The sequence below is a fragment of the Pleurodeles waltl genome, chromosome 9 (assembly GCF_031143425.1).
Source record: "Pleurodeles waltl isolate 20211129_DDA chromosome 9, aPleWal1.hap1.20221129, whole genome shotgun sequence".
In the NCBI taxonomy this organism is placed as follows: Eukaryota; Metazoa; Chordata; class Amphibia; order Caudata; family Salamandridae; genus Pleurodeles; species Pleurodeles waltl.
In genome coordinates, this window is record NC_090448.1 from 741,088,704 (window position 1) to 741,106,957 (window position 18,254).

The following is an 18,254-nucleotide window of genomic DNA, read 5'->3' on the forward strand; positions in this document are numbered from 1 at the left end:
TCCACCGAACTAATCATGTAGCTTCCGACCTCGCACGTTTTCCGCCCATTTTCCTAATCTACAGCTAATATTATCCCATTGTTTACCAACACCAGTAAGCCTCGTCCTCCATTTACAACCAAAAGTCGACAAGCCGACTGTTGTGTGATAATAAAGCCTTCATGGTCCACGCCAGTCCTTCCTTTTCTCCACGTCCCCTCCTAAACCCCTCCCATGGGCTGCCTCCTCATTCTGCCCACCCAATTGCTAGCCCGCCCAACTCTACTCTCTCTGTCACAAAGTTGTCCCTCATTTATTTCAGACAGCCCATTTCCAAGAACATCTGCAACGATTTTCTGGACATATTCCGTCTTTTATGTTTCACTGTATTGTGCCCTATCCACTTTCCTCACCTCGTCCTCCAGTGCCATATTTTCGCCATCATGGCCCTGTGTCTGTCTTAATCGCTTTTCCTGCCCCTTGCTCAGCCCTCTTAACTCCAATGTCTCTCGCCCGCCCCTTCTACTCTTTCCCTCCACCCCCCGCCCTGCCCTCCCTCCCCCGCCTTTCCTTGCCCTGGACGCAGATCTTTCTCCCCATAAAGTTGCCTTCTTGTGTTGGGCGCGTGGGGTTGGGAAGCGGTGACAGCACCCGGGCAACGGTAGCGAAGTCCGGGGGAAGAGCGTTGCAGCTCACGGAGAGGTGAGGAGCTACGGCCTAAGGGTAGATGCCTAGCGGCAAGGAGAGAAGATGGCTTGGGAAAGGCTAGGATAAACCGGGCCTGGTGGCTGGTGCAGAGGAAACTATCACCACACGAGGATGCGGGGTTTGGGATTAGAGGAGGAAGCTGGCCACGTCAGGGGAGTCACGGGCAAAACAGAGAGGAAGATTAATACACCACGATAAGTAAAATTAAAGTCATAGGTATGAGCCTGCCGGAGAGGACTGGCGACAGGGTGTGTTGTGTGGAAATGGAGCGGAGCTCATGGGAGGGGAGGGCCGTTGGGCGTGGGGGAGAAAAACGTGATTTAAAGGGGTTATTTATTTATTTATTTATGCAAATTGATGGAGCACTGGTAAAGCCCGGAGTGTTTTACATCAGGATTGAAACGTTACACACGGATATAAATCTACTCATGCTTTTTAAAAGGAGTAGGAAAGTACAAATTTACACATGCTTCATATAATGTAAGAGGTGAAAGATAAGCAGAATGGAAATCTTGTGAAATAGGTAGGGCAGAGGATGTTGCTCAAGTTCGACGAGAATAACGTGTAAAAAATAATGAAAACTCAAAGTAAACAGGCAGCGAAGATCAATCACATTGTCATGGTGGAGCAGTATGCCACTGGGCAGAGAAACAGGAAGTAAGAGGAACGGTAAGAACGTAGGTAATTTGAGTCCGTTTCAAGCCTTCAGCCACAAATTCAAAGTGTCACGTAGAAGCAGACCAGAAGGGATCTGGCCGACGAAGGCGCAAAATAAGAGGGCCTAATTAGAAGTTTCTTTGGAGAAGGGCTTTTAGTTCGGCATTGAATGTAGGCAACTAAGCAGTAGTTAATAGGCCTGGCGGCAGAATTCAGAGTCTGAACACAATACCCAATAGGGCTGCATAAGTATATGTTCCTCTCTGAAAGTGAGTGGGTCAAGAAGCAGTGTGCCGGGATTGCGTGTGAACAAGAACACGCCAGATATATTAGCTTGGATGCTAGGTATAGTGGAGTAGAGGTGTGTAGGGCTTTATGAGCGATGAAGGACATTTCATATATAGATACAGCTTAAATGGGAAGCAGTTGGAGAGTTAGACGTACTGGTGTGGTGTGGAGATGCCTTTTAACAGCAGAAATGAAGCACGCTGCAGCATGGACCACAGATTCAAGGGAAGTCCGGTCAGGAAAGGGTTGCAATAATGAATCCTAGATAGCATCAGTGATTGGACAAGATTCTTAAGATATTGTTCAGGTATGAAACTGCAAATCCTCTAGAGCAAACACAGTTGAAAGCTTGCATTTCTGGCCATAGTGTTTGAAAGAATATGGATTATTATTTGGAGTAAGCAGTTGCTACTTCAAGGTATAATGACACTAACTTGTCAGGGTGAACCCCAAAGTCCCTCATTGATATCTTAAGAATTTGTGGGGCCACAACATATGAAATTTCAAGCTTCCGGATATCTGCCAGCCAAATAGTACAAAAAGAAATCATGCACAAACCTGGAGAAAGCTTTTTTTTTTCTAATGAAAAACAAAAACAAACTTTGCCTACAGATTTTATTTACTTGCAACAGTATAATATTCAATAGAATTTAGTGTATAAACAGCTTGTTACTCCCATTTTAGGAAAACATGCTAAGCGGTGACTTGTTAGATGTTAAGTGGACTGGTGAATAATATTAAAATAAGGCTTATGCACATATCACTTAAAATTGTAGCTTCGGTCGATGGATATTTGTAATCACATAAATAACCCCTTCACTCCTGGTGCTCTTGCTACAACAATGAAAATCAAAGCATTGCTCAAAGTATTATCACCATCCCATTAAAACTCTTAACAGCTTTCTCCTAATTTCTCTTCCACTTCCTTGTCACTTCTCTACCCTTTATATGTATTCACCTCTCAGGCTAGATAGTTACCTGTGACCATGCTGAGTAAGAGAACTGGGATGGGGCAGGATACAGGAGATGGACAGAGACCTAAAGAGAACTGTATATCGAGATACTTGAAGTAGATTAGGAAAGGACTAGAAATGATATAGAAAGATAAGTGAGGTTAGTGAGATAAGTAAAGTAAACAGAGAAACGAGGCGGCTAGAAGGAAAGAGAAGGATAGAAAAAGTAAGATTTAGGTAGAGAAAGAATGATAGGGGTAACATTTTAGAGTGAGGCGGTGCAGTAGATAGAGAGAAGGAAATGTAGGGAGGTTAAAGGAGTCCAGTACTACAAGCAGGACGGTAGCAATAGTGGTAATGTAGAAAAAGAGATGGATTCGAGTAATAAAGACAACAAGAGGTAGAGAGGAGGAAAAAGTAAAGAGATGCAAAGTACAGAGGCAAGTAAGAAGAGGTACAGAAAAAAACTTTCCAAGTACAGACAGTAGTGGAGAAGGAAGAAAGGGGTGAAGATTATAAAGAGAAATTTGGTGAAGAGTGAAAAGAGGAAGTTGAGAGACATACATGAAATAGAGTAGGAGAGATGAGATTTATACAGAGGTGAAGAGGTGCTCGAGGAAGAGATGGTGAGTAGAGAGGACTGTGAAGAAAGAGGTCGAGGTGGAAGGGATGGGGGCGGGGGTGGGTAAAATGAAAATGGAGAAGGAGGTCCAGGGAGATGGGCTGAATATAGAGAAAAATGATTAGATAAATAGAGATAGCCAGAAATGAGTAATATATTTAGAGAGGTGATGGAAAGGAAACATAAGAGGAACAAAAGAAAGGGGCGGTAGAAAGGTGACTTAGTGAACTAACAGTGAAGTAAATTGTGAGATGTGGCAAGAGAGCAGTGGGGCAGTGAAGTAGATATGAGGTAGAGAAATGAGATATAGACGCAAGTGGGGGAGTGGTGAGGGAAAGAGAAGGGCTCTTAGAAATGTAGAGAGAGATAAGCAATAGGGACACGGAGAGAGACATACATGAGGGGCAGACGGAGATGAGGTTGTTTGAGAAGTGAAGTAGATGGAGGGGAGATACAGGGAGGTCAAATGGGAAAAGAGCAGTTTGGTACAGAGAGATGGATGAGAAAGCGAGCTGAGAGAGAGGGGATTAAGAGTCAGATATATTTGTGGACACAGTGACAAGAAGCAAGGTCATTAGAGACGGTAGAGGGAGATTAACTCTAGTGAGGAATATTTGGTATATTGAGAGAGAGGTGAGTCGGGTAGTGGTAAAAGAGAGAAAGCTGAGCTAGAATGAAGGCAAACAGAGATAGGCTAAGAGGGAGGGTTAATGTAGAAGATATGAAGTGAAGAAAGGCAAGTAAAATAGCACAGAAAGATTCTTCCATGTAATTGCCACAAACTGCCCAAGAATGTGAGGATTAAGGCTGGGCAGGCAAGGCATACACAATAGGGTGCAGAATTATTATTATTTTTTTTTTTTTAGGACAACTGCGTGGTAACCAAAGTTTTTGTGCTGCATTGTGCAAGTGAGAGAATGTATCACAAAGCCATTTTAATTTAAAATAGCCTGCTGCTGCTCACTAACCCTGCACTGGTGCACAAGCTAGGTGCCTAGTGCCACAGGCACCCTTACACCATGCTGTAGAGTTGTGCGCATGCTGTCTATAATAGCATTTGTACAGGAAGCATACTCTTCCAGTTCAAAATCATATGCTTAGACTATTTTTAAACATTCCACACACTGTATGTGTGCCATACGGTGCAAAACACATGGAATCTGTGGAGGATTTGTAGAAATGAAAACATTTGTTCATGTTAACGCCTGCTTCAAGGAGGTACTATTTTTTTACGCAAATCCCAGTCTGGATATCTTAGCAGGTTTGACTTTGTATCAAAAACTATGGAAGCTTGTGCTCATCCAACCAAGTTACATGCAAGTAACTCCCCTTGGTGCAAAGGGAGGATTGCACTAAGAAAAGAGCACCTTTCTGGTGCAGAATACATTTTGCGCTGGAAATTAAATAACCTTGAACTACTTTACCTCCCTTTGAGTGACTTGGCCCTGACCCAAGCCCTTGATAAATCTGACCCTAATTGTATGCGAAGTATGCTCAGCTGTCAAATTAGAAACAGAAGGTGGTTTGTATGAACAGCAGTATGACCACGGCACACAAAATAGTATGATCAAAGTTCGTGTTGAGGAAAAGTATCCCTTGTGTTCAGGTTCAGGATGTGGAGAACAAAATAGGAAAGTCCACAGTCGATGATGCACAGTGTCTTTATTTGTGAGCACAGTTTGCCACAGACTTGCGTTGTCTTCGAGAAACAGCCAACACGTGTTTCTCACACAGGTGACTTCATCAAGGCTGGGCCGTCCGGCCAGGGAAATGAGTATTGGGTAAAGTCGATGGTGGTGTTTTAAGGGGGGGGGGGGGAAGGGGGTGAGGGTGAGTGGGGGCAGGAAAAGCAGCCACTGACAACGGGGTAGGGTAGACACTTTTCTGGGTCATCCGCGCACTGAATACACAGAATAACAACGGGGTGGCTGCACGTGTCTCCCTAACAGCACGTCCTCTTACTCGTCTGCGGCTCCTCTCCTCGCTATCACCTTGGTGCTAGAGCCGGCTCTTCAAATCGCGCCCACACTACTTGTGGCTCTGGGGTGGTGGGCGCATTACAGTGGCTAGAGGGGTCCTAATGCCGTTTTTTGTCCTCCGAGGGTGCAGCGGACCCCACTGGTAACCTTAGGGGGGAGGGTTCAGGCTAGCTGGTGTCACGGCAACCCAGTTGTAGCGGGCTCAACAGTGGCAGCTGACACTCTGCTGTTGACGGGCCACTACTGCGTTCTCCTATCGGGTCCACATGGTCTCTCTGGCGTCGAAGGGCTGAAGCTGGCCTGCAATGAGAGGCCCTCTTCACATGCCAGCAGAAAGGCCTAGTACAGCGTGTTTCATGCACTGGGGGGAACCTCAGAGGAACATCTGGAAGAAGATGCAGAAGTTTGGCGAACTTTTGAAAAAAAGCTCCATAAAGGGACCGACCAGACGCAGCAACTCTAACAGGCTCGTCTCAACTGCGACTCGGCCTGACTTGCAGGTTCGTCCCGGTGAAGAAAATCTCAGAAAAAGTGAACAGAAGTTGACCGGGACCTCCCAGGCAGTGTATCCGAAGAGGGCTCCAGGGACATTGGATCAAGATTCAGGTTTGCCCCGGTCGAAGGTTTTTTATCTGGAAAAAACGACTAAGTCAGAAGGTAAAAATCTCCACCGAGGGCTCCTGCGAAGACTTGGCGACTTGGTCCCGCTGAAGAATATCTCCAGAAAAACGACTAAGTCCTAAGGTAAACTTTTGACCAAGGCCTCCCGCGGGCTGTAGCAGAGCAGGGCTCCATCGCGGTCGGCCTTAAACTTTGACTTTGCCCCTGTCGAGGTGCGACCAGATTGGTGCTATTCGTCTCTAAGCACTGAAAAGCATTAATTCTTTAAAAATGTACATCTCTGGGTCCCTTTATCCGATTTTATTAATTTTGGTGTCAAGTTAAAGATAAAAATATTTCCTATTTTTATAAAATGGTTTTGGATTTTTCAACTGTTTCCTGCGTTTTATTTAATTACTGTTTTGTGATATTTGAATGCTTTACGCTTTGTCTCCTAAGTTAAGCCTTGTAGCTAGTGGCCAAGCTAGCCAAGGGTTGAGCTGGGTTTAATTTTCTGAGACCTAACTGGATGTATGTGGAGGTTAGTGGCCTATTGCTAAGTGTAGGTACTTACCTGCCTTACCAATAACCCATTTTCAAACATTTTTGGTGTGCAGTGGTGGGATCATGTACTTGTGTTCTTTATCACATTACAGTTTTAAGCAGAGCAAATTAAAAAACCATTAAATTGTCCTAGTGAAAAAATTGTTTTTAATTTGGATTAATTTAAATGATTGAATTTTTGTGATTTTTCTAAATTGTTGTTTCCAATTTTTGCAAAAAGTTCTTTGTTGACACAAAACTAGGGAACATTGGAGCTTGATCTGGCTAGCCTACCCACACTGACAGTAGTCCAGCTTAGGGGGTTGTGCAACCACTGCCCTCAGGAAGCATGCCCTGATTAAATCCCTGACAGCATGGGCTGGGGCCCAAGAAGTAGGCCCAGAAGAGGAAGAAGAAGGGGTGGATGCTAGCTCCAATCACTCAGTGGAACCCACAAGGGGTACTGGGAGGATGGAGTTCTATACACCGAGGCAAAGGACCCCAAACCAGGGGCAACCAGGAGAGTGATGGTCCCCCAGAAGTCTAGAAAATTCCTCCTCACGTTAAGCCATGATATTCCCATAGCTGGACATTTGGGACAGATCAATACCTGGAACAGGCTGGTCAACCATTTGTATTGGCCCCAAATGTCAGAAAAAGTCAGGGAGTTTTGCAGCTCCTGTGTCACCTGCCAGGCCAGTGGCAAGGCAAGGGGCAAGCCAAAGGCTCCCTTGATACCACTACCAGTGGTGGGGACTCCCGTTGAGAAGGTGGGGATTTACATTGTTGGTCCCCTAGACCCACCAACTGCCTCAGGTAACGGGTACATTTTGGTGGTTGTGGACCATGCCACCAGGTACCCTAAGGCAAAATCCCTCAGGACAGTCACTGCTCCCACAGTGGCTAGGGCCCTACTTGGTGTGTTCACCAGAGTGGGATTCCCAAAGGAGGTAGTCTCGGATAGGGGCACACATTTAATGTCTGCCTATTTGAAAGCAAAGTGGGATGAGTGTAGTGCTACATACAAATTCACCACCCCCTATCATACACAGACCAGTGGTCTGGTGGAAAGATATAATACCCTGAAGGGCATGTCCATGGGTTTGTCTGAGAAACTCAGGAGATGTTGGGATGTTCCCCTCCCATGCCTTCTGTTTGACTACAGAGAGGAGGTTTAATTCAGCCCCTTTGAGTTACTGTTTGGGCACCCTGTAAGAGGCCCATTGTGCTTGGTGAGAGAGTCTTGGGAGAAGCCTCCCAAAGAAGCTGAGGAGAATGTGCTGGATTATGTGCTGGGCCTGCGGTCATGCATGGATGAACACATGATCAAGCAGCAACTTGGAAGCCAGCCAAGAGCTCATGAAGCTCTGCATGACCAGAAGGATTCCATGCCTGAGTATCACCCAGATCAGCTGGTGTGGGTCTTGGAGCCTGTGGCTCCTAGGGCACTTCAGGCCAAATGGACTGGGCCCTATCTAATTTTGGAGGAAAAGGGTGAGGTCACCTACCTGGTGGACCTTGGCACCCACAGGAATCCTCCTAGGATCCTACATGTCAACAGAATGAAACCCCACCAGGACAGGGCACCCTGTAAGAGGCCCATTGTGCTTGGTGAGAGAGTCTTGGGAGAAGCCTCTCAAAGAAGCCGAGGAGAATGTGCTGGATTATGTGCAGAGTCTGTGGTCATGCATGGATGAACACATGAAGAAGGCAAGCAGCAACCTGGAAGCCAGCCAAGAGCTCATGAAGCTCTGCATGACCAGAAGGATTCCATGCCTGAGTATCACCCAGGTCAGTTGGTGTGGGTCTTGGAGCCTGTGGCTCCTAGGGCACTTCAGGCCAAATGGACTGGGCCCTATCTAATTTTGGAGAAAAAGGGTGAGGTCACTTACCTGGTGGACCTTGGCACCCCCAGGAATCCTCATAGGATCCTACATGTCAACAGAATGAAACCCCACCAGGACAGGGCATACCTGACCATGCTGATGGTCACTGATGAAGGGAGGGAGGAGGAGAGTGAACCTCTGCCAGACCTCCTGTCCTCAAATGAGCAAGAAGGGTCAGTGGATGGAGTGGTACTCTCTCCCAAGTTGACAGACCAGCAACAAAAAGACCACAGACCAGTTTTGGAGCAGTTTGCTAGTCTGTTTTCCTTGACCCCTGGACTCACCAATTGGTGTGTCAATGACATTGACACTGGTGACAGCTTACCTGTCAAAAACAAGCAGGACAGCTGTCTGGCCAGATCAAGGCCAACATCAAAGCAGAAGTTGCTAAGATGTTTGAGCTCAAGGTAATTGAGCCCTCTGACAGTCCTTGGTCCAGTCCAGTGGTACTGGTACCCAAACCTAATCCCTAGGTGGGAAGAAGGAATTGATTTTCTGTGTGGACTACAGAGGTCTAAATGCAGTCACTAGTACTGATGCTCACCCCATACCTAGAGCTGATGAGCTCATTGATAGGTTGGGGGCTGCCAAATTCCTAAGCAAATTTGATGTGATCTTGGGATACTGGCAGATTGCCTTAAGTACAGGAGCTAAAGAGTTTCCTTTGGTTTCTTTTTTTTGTGTGTGTGTGTTTCTGGCATCCTTTTTTAAAGCAGCATCTCACCGCATGTTTCTGCTTCAGCAGCCTCACACCATGCCTCTTTTGATGGGGTGGCACACTATGTGGTGTCCCAAGCAGCCTGCCCGATGTAGACTGCACTCCTGTGTGCAGCCTTGGGAGACGGCAGTTCTTCCTGGTCCGCCCTCTCCATCAGGCAGGGTGGGCTGCTTGTGTGATGCTGTGGCTCGGGGGAGTGCAGTGGCACTCCCTCTTCCTCCTCCTCCTCCACATTCGGGACACAGTGACGCGGAAGGAGTGCAACAGCACTCGACTCCATGTTCTAGAGGCCAAGGGATGGGGTCCAGGGTCCCCTTCCTGAAATCGTGAAGAGATAGGATAGCACTTCCTCATGGGCCCAGGAATGGGGTCCTGGGCCCCTTCTGCATAACGTGGGGGTGCAACAGCACTCCCCGGCATTCCTCCTCTGTACAGGGAAAGCGCGAGACCACTTCCTAACATTTTTCCTGTTCTGGGGGCAGCCTTCAGGTCCTGGTCCACCAGGGAGGCAAGAGTGTAAACAGCAGCAGAGCCCCACATGCTTCATCGCCGGCTCTGCCAATGGTCGCAGTACTTCATACAGGGATAACTCATGCCCAGGTGGGCTGATTTAATTGATCTTGGTCTCATTTGGATCCCGGCAGTGAGCCCTAGTCACCTGGAGCACTTTCAGCAGGCCTCCTGGCCTCAAAACCACAACTTTGTGGGGAGCAAATTCCACTGGCTCCACGCTCCAGCCTCTCAGCATGTTTTCATCTGGGCTTCTCCTTCTCCTTGCGCAGAGCCCAGTCTTTCCCCCAACTGTCCTTCAGGGCGTGTAAGGGAACTAGCTTACCTGGTCCTGGGTCGTGCCTCACTGGTCCCGGAGTCAATCAGAGGCAGAGTCCTTAATCCAGATGGCAGTTGGGGATCTTCCTTCCAACTGTGGCACCAGCCTCCAGTCCCAGGGTTCTGCAGAAAAACCACCCAAGAGAGCAATCCATCCCCTGCGCAGGAGCATTTAAGTTTGGGCAGGACTATCCAGCAGGGCTGTGCGCTGGCCTACCCTGGTTTACGACATCACCTCGCCATCCTTGTCCCAACCTCCCTGCACAGTTTCCTGGGATAGCTCAGATAGCGTCACCCAGGAGCTACTTGCCACATATTCTCTGGGGGACTCAGCTCCGCCCCTCGCTGTCATCACTACCAGAGCCTTCCCCTGGCAAATCTCCAAAGGAGCCCACTCCTCTGGTTTAGCCACAGAGGTCTAGACTCCCTCCTTTGAGTGGCCTGGGGCAGGCCCTCTTACTGGCACAAGATGACAGCTGGCTGATTGATGCAGAGCAATTCACCCAATCCCCTACAGAGCTGACTTAGGCACTGTTAATTGCTTCCTTTGATGGGTGAAGCCTTTGTTCCTGCAACTGGGGAGAACATTAATTATCCAAGCCTAGCAGGGCTACAAAAGACCTGGGCTCTGATACTGAGCTGAGTCAGAGAAATATGACATTCCTGGATGACCCATTGTAGGAAAGTACCATCTTGCCTGGCATGTTACCCCCATATTTCACTGTATATAAGTTGTTTTAGTGTATATTCACTGGGACCCTGCCAGCCAGGGCCCCAGTGCTCATAAGTGTGCCCTGTATGTGTTCCCTGTGTGATGACTAACTGTCTCACTGAGGCTCTGCTAATCAGAACCTCAGTGGTTATGCTCTCTCTGCTTTCTAAATTGTCACTAACAGGCTAGTGACCAATTTCACCAATTCACATTGGCATGCTGGAACACCCTTATAATTCCCTAGTATATGGTACTGAGGTACCCAGGGTATTGGGGTTCCAGGAGATCCCCATAAGCTGTACAGATAGACTTTTGTACTTCGCAGAACTGTTCTTTTCACACAGATTACAGTGTACATTGATGAGACTCTGGAGTCTGTCGACCCCAGGGAACTGAAGCTGCGCCGTAAGGCATCCTCTACCATAGGAGTATAATAGTTGCTGCAGTCAAGACTGTAAAGCACACTGACTTTCTCTACATTTGTACACCCCCATTATAAGGCCTGTGCCAGGTCTATACAGTTGTTTCTGCACCAGGCTACCTGTGCCCAGTTCTTGGGCTGCTCATAACAGGACCCTCCCATGTGCAGCCTTCACATGTGTGCACCTGTTTTCACGTGTAACCATCCAAGTGCGTCTTATCCTTGCTGTGTTGCAGTGGCCTTGTCTCAAAAGGCAGATACTAGTAGTAAACACGCATAGTCCATTTTACCATGAGTTTACTGTGAGTGAGTAACATATTATGAGGCTCCCCCTACAGTGAAAGGTCAAAAACCAGGTGATCAAAAAGCGAAAAAATCTGGGTGGATTATATGGTCAGAACTCCCTTCTCACAATTAATAACACCAAGGTAATGTCCTTTGATAGAAAGAGCTTTTGTTTTATCTGGCCAAAGCAACATTAAATTAGAAGTCCAGAAATACAAATATCTGAGTGTTACACTGGACAAGAAACTTTAGTGCTCTTCACCTTGTCGTAATGTTATTTTGATCAAGTAATTATTGTACATGGATTTTATCTGTGTATCGTAATATTGTATATAGTTTTATGTAAACTTAAACAGTAAACTCAATCATTCATTCACATCCAGTCCGTGAGGGCTCCTCTCAGGTCACAGACTGCCTGTCCAGTCCTTTTATCATCATTCGTGGATTCAGAAAGTGTTCTGAGGAGGGTTCCTTGGGTTGTCTGATTTATGGTTTGCTCTATCCTGTGGGTGGGGCGACTGCTGAACACTCACTAATCCATTGAAAATAAGTTTCCTGGGATAACTCTCCTGACTTTTGCTACACATCATGTTTGCTTTACCGTGAACAATTCCCCAGTGCATCTCCTAAAATTCAGGCTGGGAAACCCAGTCCTGCTGCCCACCCTAACTGCCCTTCTTGGGGTGAGAACTATCAAATGCCCCACACCCAGTCCATTGTGTCAACAGGTCTAAGCCATTTGTCTGTCCTTGGAGCAGTTTTAATACCTCATTAACCTCACATGCTTGCTGGCCAACTGCTGGCAGACAAATGAAAATTAGAATCCAAAAGGGTTATGCAGAAAAAAGGCAATTTTCTAAAAGTTACTTTTCCTAAATATTTATTAAAAATCTAACACCATCAACAAATTGAACATTTAATAAATATGAAAAATAGTAATCAAATGGCTGTTTTATCTGTTTCGTGTGCAAAGTTTCAAGGTAAAGTTTATAATCTGTACTTTGACATTTTCTAGAATCCAGCCCTGCCAGTGAAAATAGCTTATGGATTCTAGGCACTGGAGGAATATGGTAACTTTACTTTTGCACATGCTCTACTTTTGAACATTAGGCACCCTACCTTGTGGGCAACGAAGTGCACTAAGAGTTGACCTTGTAATGTTTTAAAGCAGGGTTTCTGGCCTTTCAAAAGGCTTATTTTGACAGGTTTGTCAGCAGGCTCTCTATGCTGCTGTGGTCAGGTGACACATGGTAGGCTTGAAGCAATATTTTACATGTTTACACCGTAGGTTCTGTAGTCCACAGGTGGTATTTAATTTCCAGTTCCTGGATGCATTTCTTTCACCCTATACTAGGGATGTATAGAAAAGTTAACTGTGAATCATGGATAAGCAGATTTAACCATATTTAAAAGGGGGCACCATAGGCACGTTGCTGCTGTTTTGCTGTTAGTAGGAGTAATGTGCACAGAGTTCAACCACCAGCAAAAATAGGCTCCAGAAAAAGGTGAAAAACGTGGGTCCCCATGCAGAAAAGGTGGATTGGCTACAGTGTTGATTTCCATCAACACAAACTGTAAAGCTTGAGTGTTTATTGAGAATGACTCAGAGGGATTTGGCACTGACAATGATGGTGGGTTTGCAGTCAAGGATAATGTTGCAACTGGATTCTGCCCATTCAGTACGCCCAGATTTTTTGTTTTTTTGATCACCTGGTTCTGGACTCAATGTGGGCGAGTCTTACTACCGGTGACTCACCCACGCTAATCACATAGCAGATGACCTGTGCATGTGTAACACCAGTGTCCCCCTTTAAATATAAGGCGTCTGCAATTTAGCAAGGGATAAGGGGCTCTTGGCTGGTTACACATCAACACGCGTGTGGGCTGTGCATGGGAGACTACTGTTGTGTACAGCCTGGTAACTGCACATAGGTAGCCTGGCACAATGGGAACTCTGAAGGGTTAGATATTCACCTGGGATAGGCCTTATAAAGTTATAGTACACGGATATAGAAAGTCAGTGTGATTTACTGTTTTGTCTAAAGTGACACTATTATATACAAAGGGAGAGAATTGACTTCTCCAGCAGCAAAGGCCGCCCCACACAAAAGGAGCAATTAACAGTACTTCTCTCAGCTCCTGAGGAGGAAAGGGGTGGGGCGATATGATCTATATCAATCACTTAGCTGTCCCACTGTACCAGGGATGGGCCTGCCCAAGCCTACAGAACAAAGGAGAGTGCCCAGAACCCTGGAACCAATCCAGGATGGGGCTCGCTTTGAGCTTTTTGTGTTCAAGGCACTGGCAGTAATGTCAGCAAAGGATGCAGCTGAGACCCCAGGTGCCGAAGTGATCAGTGACTCCCGGATGGTGACGTGGCACCTTAAGATTTACCAGGGTTGCCTGACATCTGGAACCTTCCTGTCCCCTTAAAAAAAAAACTTGTACCAAGGGTAGACTCTGCCTTGCCTGTGGATATTTCTACACTTTGCTGCTGTAGCCGGGGATCGCCATGGAGAACTGGAAGGAGAAGCCCCCGACCTCACTCAGGACTAAGGACTCTGCCCAGTTGACCCCAGGACCAGTGGGTGTCCCCAAGGTCCAGTGAGGCTGGCCTCCGTACATCCCCTGAGGACCAGTTGAAGGAAAGCCCTTGACCTTTCTGCGCCCAGAAGCCAAGGTCAGAAGAAGCACTGGCACAGGGAACACCCCCCTTCCTGCCCCAATCAGCCATAGACAGCTCACCATGCTCCCCTGTCTGGGGGAGCGGAATGCTGCCAGGGACTCCAGGGCCTGCCTGCAGGAGTGGGCAGGCAGAGAGACCTTGCCAGCTCCCAATCAGCACGAGTGTGCAGTCAGGAGAGTACTGTTCAGTGGGGAGCCGGTAGTGGGGTGGACTCTCTGGGCTGCCCCCCAACATGAACAAAAGTGCTGTGTGTCCGGGTGGGACTAGCCACCCCATAAAAACAAAGAAACAAAATAAAAAGGATAACTGATCTCCTGGCTCAGCGGGAGAGCTGATACTATAATGCTCCTGCTCCAAAAGGAGCGCCCCATAATGCCCAGCGGGGTCTGACTTTTTTTCCCCTTGTGGTGGCCCCAGTACTACGGGGTTACCACCAACGAACTCGGGGGGATGCAGCCTTTCCCCCTAAATTGTGTAGGACTCTAGAAATATAACGCCCCATGATTTTTCTCTTATTTTTTAAGCACTCCCAAGACTGGAGCCCTTGCTCTACAGTACTGTACGGTAATGCTGCACCCTCTAAAGGCTATGTGTATGTTTGCAATTGTTGTGGCCAGAAAGGCCGAAAGGTGGTTAAAGGCAGTATTTAAAGCGCTCTCTAGGCGCCAAGTGTGTGGTTGCAATGGAATGTCATTACAGTGTCACGTGCTCTTGCGGCTGTTTTTATAAGTGCAGTTTGATGGTATAAAAAGTACGCAGACACAAGTTTTATGCATTCTAAACGCTTTATTGGTTCACCATAATGATATCAATGATCACTGCTCGCAGTATATTTGTTTTATCAGTGTTAATGAGTGCATTCATGGGAGTGTTGTTTTGTTAGTTGCATTGAAGTACTCAGCGATGATTTCAACATGTCGTTTCAACAGACTCAATATGTTTGTGTGTTTCTGTTTTGAGCCTATTTGGGAAGTGTTGTCATGTCATGCGTGATGAAGTGCAGTTATTGTGTAAAGGGACGCAATGCCTGGCAGTATGATGAGTGAGTGTATATGATAAATAGGTGTTCCCGTTATAAGGATTAACCAGTTTAGCCACAGGGGCAGTGGGATGTTGTGTGCCCATGCACCAAAAAAGGGTGGTAAACAAAGAAGGCCCAGTAATCCATAAAGCAATATGCCTCAGCAGAGAGGCTGTTGAGTGATAAAAACAATTCTAAAAGGGCAACAATGGGAATTTTTAGCAAAAGTAGTAACCATGCACAATTGTATTTATTGTGTACTGTCTGCCGCTGAGCAAATAAACCCCATAAAGGAGGAATGATGTGGAGTAGCATGCAGGGCTGGTAACATGAGCAGAAACTACACACAATTTAAAGGGTCCTGATTCCACCCACTCTTGCCAAGCTGAAGGAAGCCAAAATGTGATTAGAGGTTCATGTACCAAACCCCTTTCACACCCTCAAAGATCGACAAGCACCAGTTTGGTGAGCTGTAGTTAGGTTGTAGCTCCGACCTGGTAATGTCAAGGCCCACATGCTCTCCCATTTCTTGCTGCGATGCACTTTGTTATATTTCCACCTCTCCATCTCCTTTTATAAAGACACCACGTCCTATTTGCTTCTCCTTTAGACACTCCTACCTCATATAATTGGTTAACTGATTAATTCTATCAGTCTGGGGCCACACTCTCCAGGACTGCATTTTTCACTCCTTTCAGTCTAAATTTAATTTCTCAACCTATTAGATGAATTATCACATTATTGCACATTTTTATGTTTCTTTTTGCAAATTACCCGTTTCCTTGAATGGCTGTGTTGCACTATCACCTCTATGACCTCAGGTGGAATCACAAGGTACTTCACTCCTCCTTCTTCACTAGACAGTATGATTAATCCAATTTTCTTTCCTGCTTTGTTCCCCTCACTAACACTAATGTCCTAACATCCAACATATGTTGTATCAACCGAATCATAATGTAGCTTGTATAAGAACAAATATTATTTTTAGAATGCCAAAAGTCAGGGCACAACTTGAAATTCCGAGAAGCTTTGACTTTGTTAATTTGTGTAATTAAATTATTTGTTTATATTTTTTCTGCAGAGTAATCGGACGGCATTGAAAATGGGTGACTGTGAGGAGGAAGAGATGAGTAAAAAGGTCAATTTCTCAGCGGACGATTATGCAGCCGAATCCTTGGCTGCTGACATGGATCCCTGGCTAACATTTGATGCCAGGAAAACCCCCAGAGCGGAATTTGAGGACTGGCTGGAAACAAACCGCCCATCACGGGTACTGAGGTATGGTGATCCTGAGCGTAGCATGGAGGCTGTGGGTTGGATCGCAGTCTATGGGCCAAACTACTGGCATGAAGCCGGACATGTGTTGGAGTTGCAGGAAGACTGGGAGCGTTTACAGACCAGTGGCCGCGAAGTCACCTTCGACACTATCAAGGAACTGGCACTGAACCACAAGGTACTGACTGGCAAGTGGCTGATTCACCTGGACACTGGCTTTAAGATTGATCATGCCTGGCGCGGCATTGCCACCTTAGTTGTTGACGGCAGGATTAGCGTGGCCAAAGTCAGCCCCTTTATGCCCAACTCGGACCGCAGGCATGTGATCTGTGTCTATAATGAGGACTTCACGGATGAGGAAAGTGTGATGGATGTGGATGCTGCCATTCGCAGTGCCGGCATCAAGTGCCCCATTTCATACAAGCCTGATGTGTACACCTATCTTGGCATCTACCGCAACAACCGCTGGAGACTCTGCCCCACCATCTATGAAAGCAAATATGATCTGGAGTGCATTCCTCGGCGCTCCCGAATCATAAACAAAGTGAGCAACACTGAAGTCTCCTAGGAGCTGAGAGAAGGAAATTGGTACTTGTATACTGGACAAAACAGACACAAGTTAGGCTCATTATTAATTAATTTTATTTTATTTTTGGAAATATCATTTACCTATTAGTGTGCTGAACATGCGAGCTGTGACATTTTCAGTTTCTCGTCAGCAGTTTTGCTGCACAAACATGAAATAATTTCCTTGATACTGAAATGATACTGCATTTTATTAACGCACACAGGAAAGATGTATTTCAGCAGTTGGATCTTCACGTAGAGCAAAAAAACCTCACTTTCTTTTTTAACCTAATAGGTAGCTCCAACTAATATGTGCCTTCTACCATGGTTTGTAGTCGTGCAGCTTTGTTATGTTTCTCTGTGCTTCCTAAAATTAACATATGAGAACTTAGATTTGTGTATCTCTTCAAACCGCAACTGTGCACATCTTTCTACTTTTTCACATCTTAACCCTGCCATGCTATTCAGAAAGAAGTGAATGAAATGTGTATTTTGGCAGTTGTAATGACTTGAACTTTAGCACACAATACAAAGTCTCAGGAAGCGTTTAAAGTCTTCGGTTCCTTGCATGCTTATTTCAGAGTTACATTTTTTTTATTTTTAGTGGCCGTAAAAGTTAGAGCTTGCTTTTGATATTTCATTATTAATAGTGACATTTGTGTTGCCTACAATGTGATATTTTCCCTATATGTCAGAGTGGATGACTTCTGTTTTGACTTGCTTCAGCTGATTGTCCCCATATTCAAGGCCAGACTGCCCCTTCGGGCATTTTGGAATATCCTGCAAGCAGCAACACCGTAGCAGCAGCCCGATCAGTCGCAGACAGGACGTCTTTCTCAGTTGGTCTTGAGAAATCCCTCGGCAACCTCCCCTGTTAATGGTGTAATCTAGCTGGAGGCACCATGGGTGGATTTATTTCTGTGAGGTGTGACTATTGCCAAGAGCATAGTGAAGCCTGCTGCTCAGTCTGCTTCGGTCTCCTTTCTGCCTCTTATGAGGTCATGAAGAGGTAAGAAATTGGAACTTAAACACATAACGTAAAGTAGGAGCAGCTGCGTCCTGGCTCATCTAAAGTGGATCAGTAGAAGCAACTTGTGGCATAATTTTATTACTACAGGCAAATTATGTGAAACAACCCCATAATGAGAAATTAAATCTTATTTGTAACTCTTTGTAGAGAAATGACACTCTCCAGTCTACTAAAGTGTTAGAGCTATGATTATTTAAATGTATTGGCTTTGTTGTACTAGAATCTGTGATTGCACTCAAGAAGAAGATGGCTTGTTCGGTTTGTGGGCATCTAAAATGGATCGGTAGAAGCAACTTGTGTCCATTTTATTACTACAGGCAAATTATGTGGAACAACCCCATAATGAGAAATTAAATCTTACCTGTGTAACCCTTTGTAGAGAAATTACACTATCCAATCTACCAAAGGGTTAGAGCCTTGATCATTTTAATGTTTTGGCTTTGTTGCACTAGAATCTATGATTGCGCTCAAGAAGAAGATGGCTTGTTCGGTTTGT

General features: G+C 45.9%; 1 protein-coding gene across 1 annotated transcript; it reads left to right on the plus strand.

The window, feature by feature from the left end:
* The first annotated feature begins 515 nt into the window (after nt 1-515).
* Nucleotides 516-17,280, plus strand: C9H11orf68 (chromosome 9 C11orf68 homolog). Its single transcript, XM_069207854.1, has 2 exons — nt 516-681; nt 15,968-17,280. The coding sequence occupies exon 2, from the start codon at nt 15,989-15,991 to the stop codon at nt 16,727-16,729; it is 741 nt and encodes a 246-aa protein (XP_069063955.1). The 5' UTR covers nt 516-681; nt 15,968-15,988; the 3' UTR covers nt 16,730-17,280.
* Nucleotides 17,281-18,254: the final 974 nt, after the last annotated feature.

Bases quoted from the DNA above. Each gene is read 5' to 3' on its own strand.
- C9H11orf68 (XM_069207854.1), top strand. From the start codon at position 15,989: ATGGGTGACTGTGAGGAGGAAGAGATGAGTAAAAAGGTCAATTTCTCA.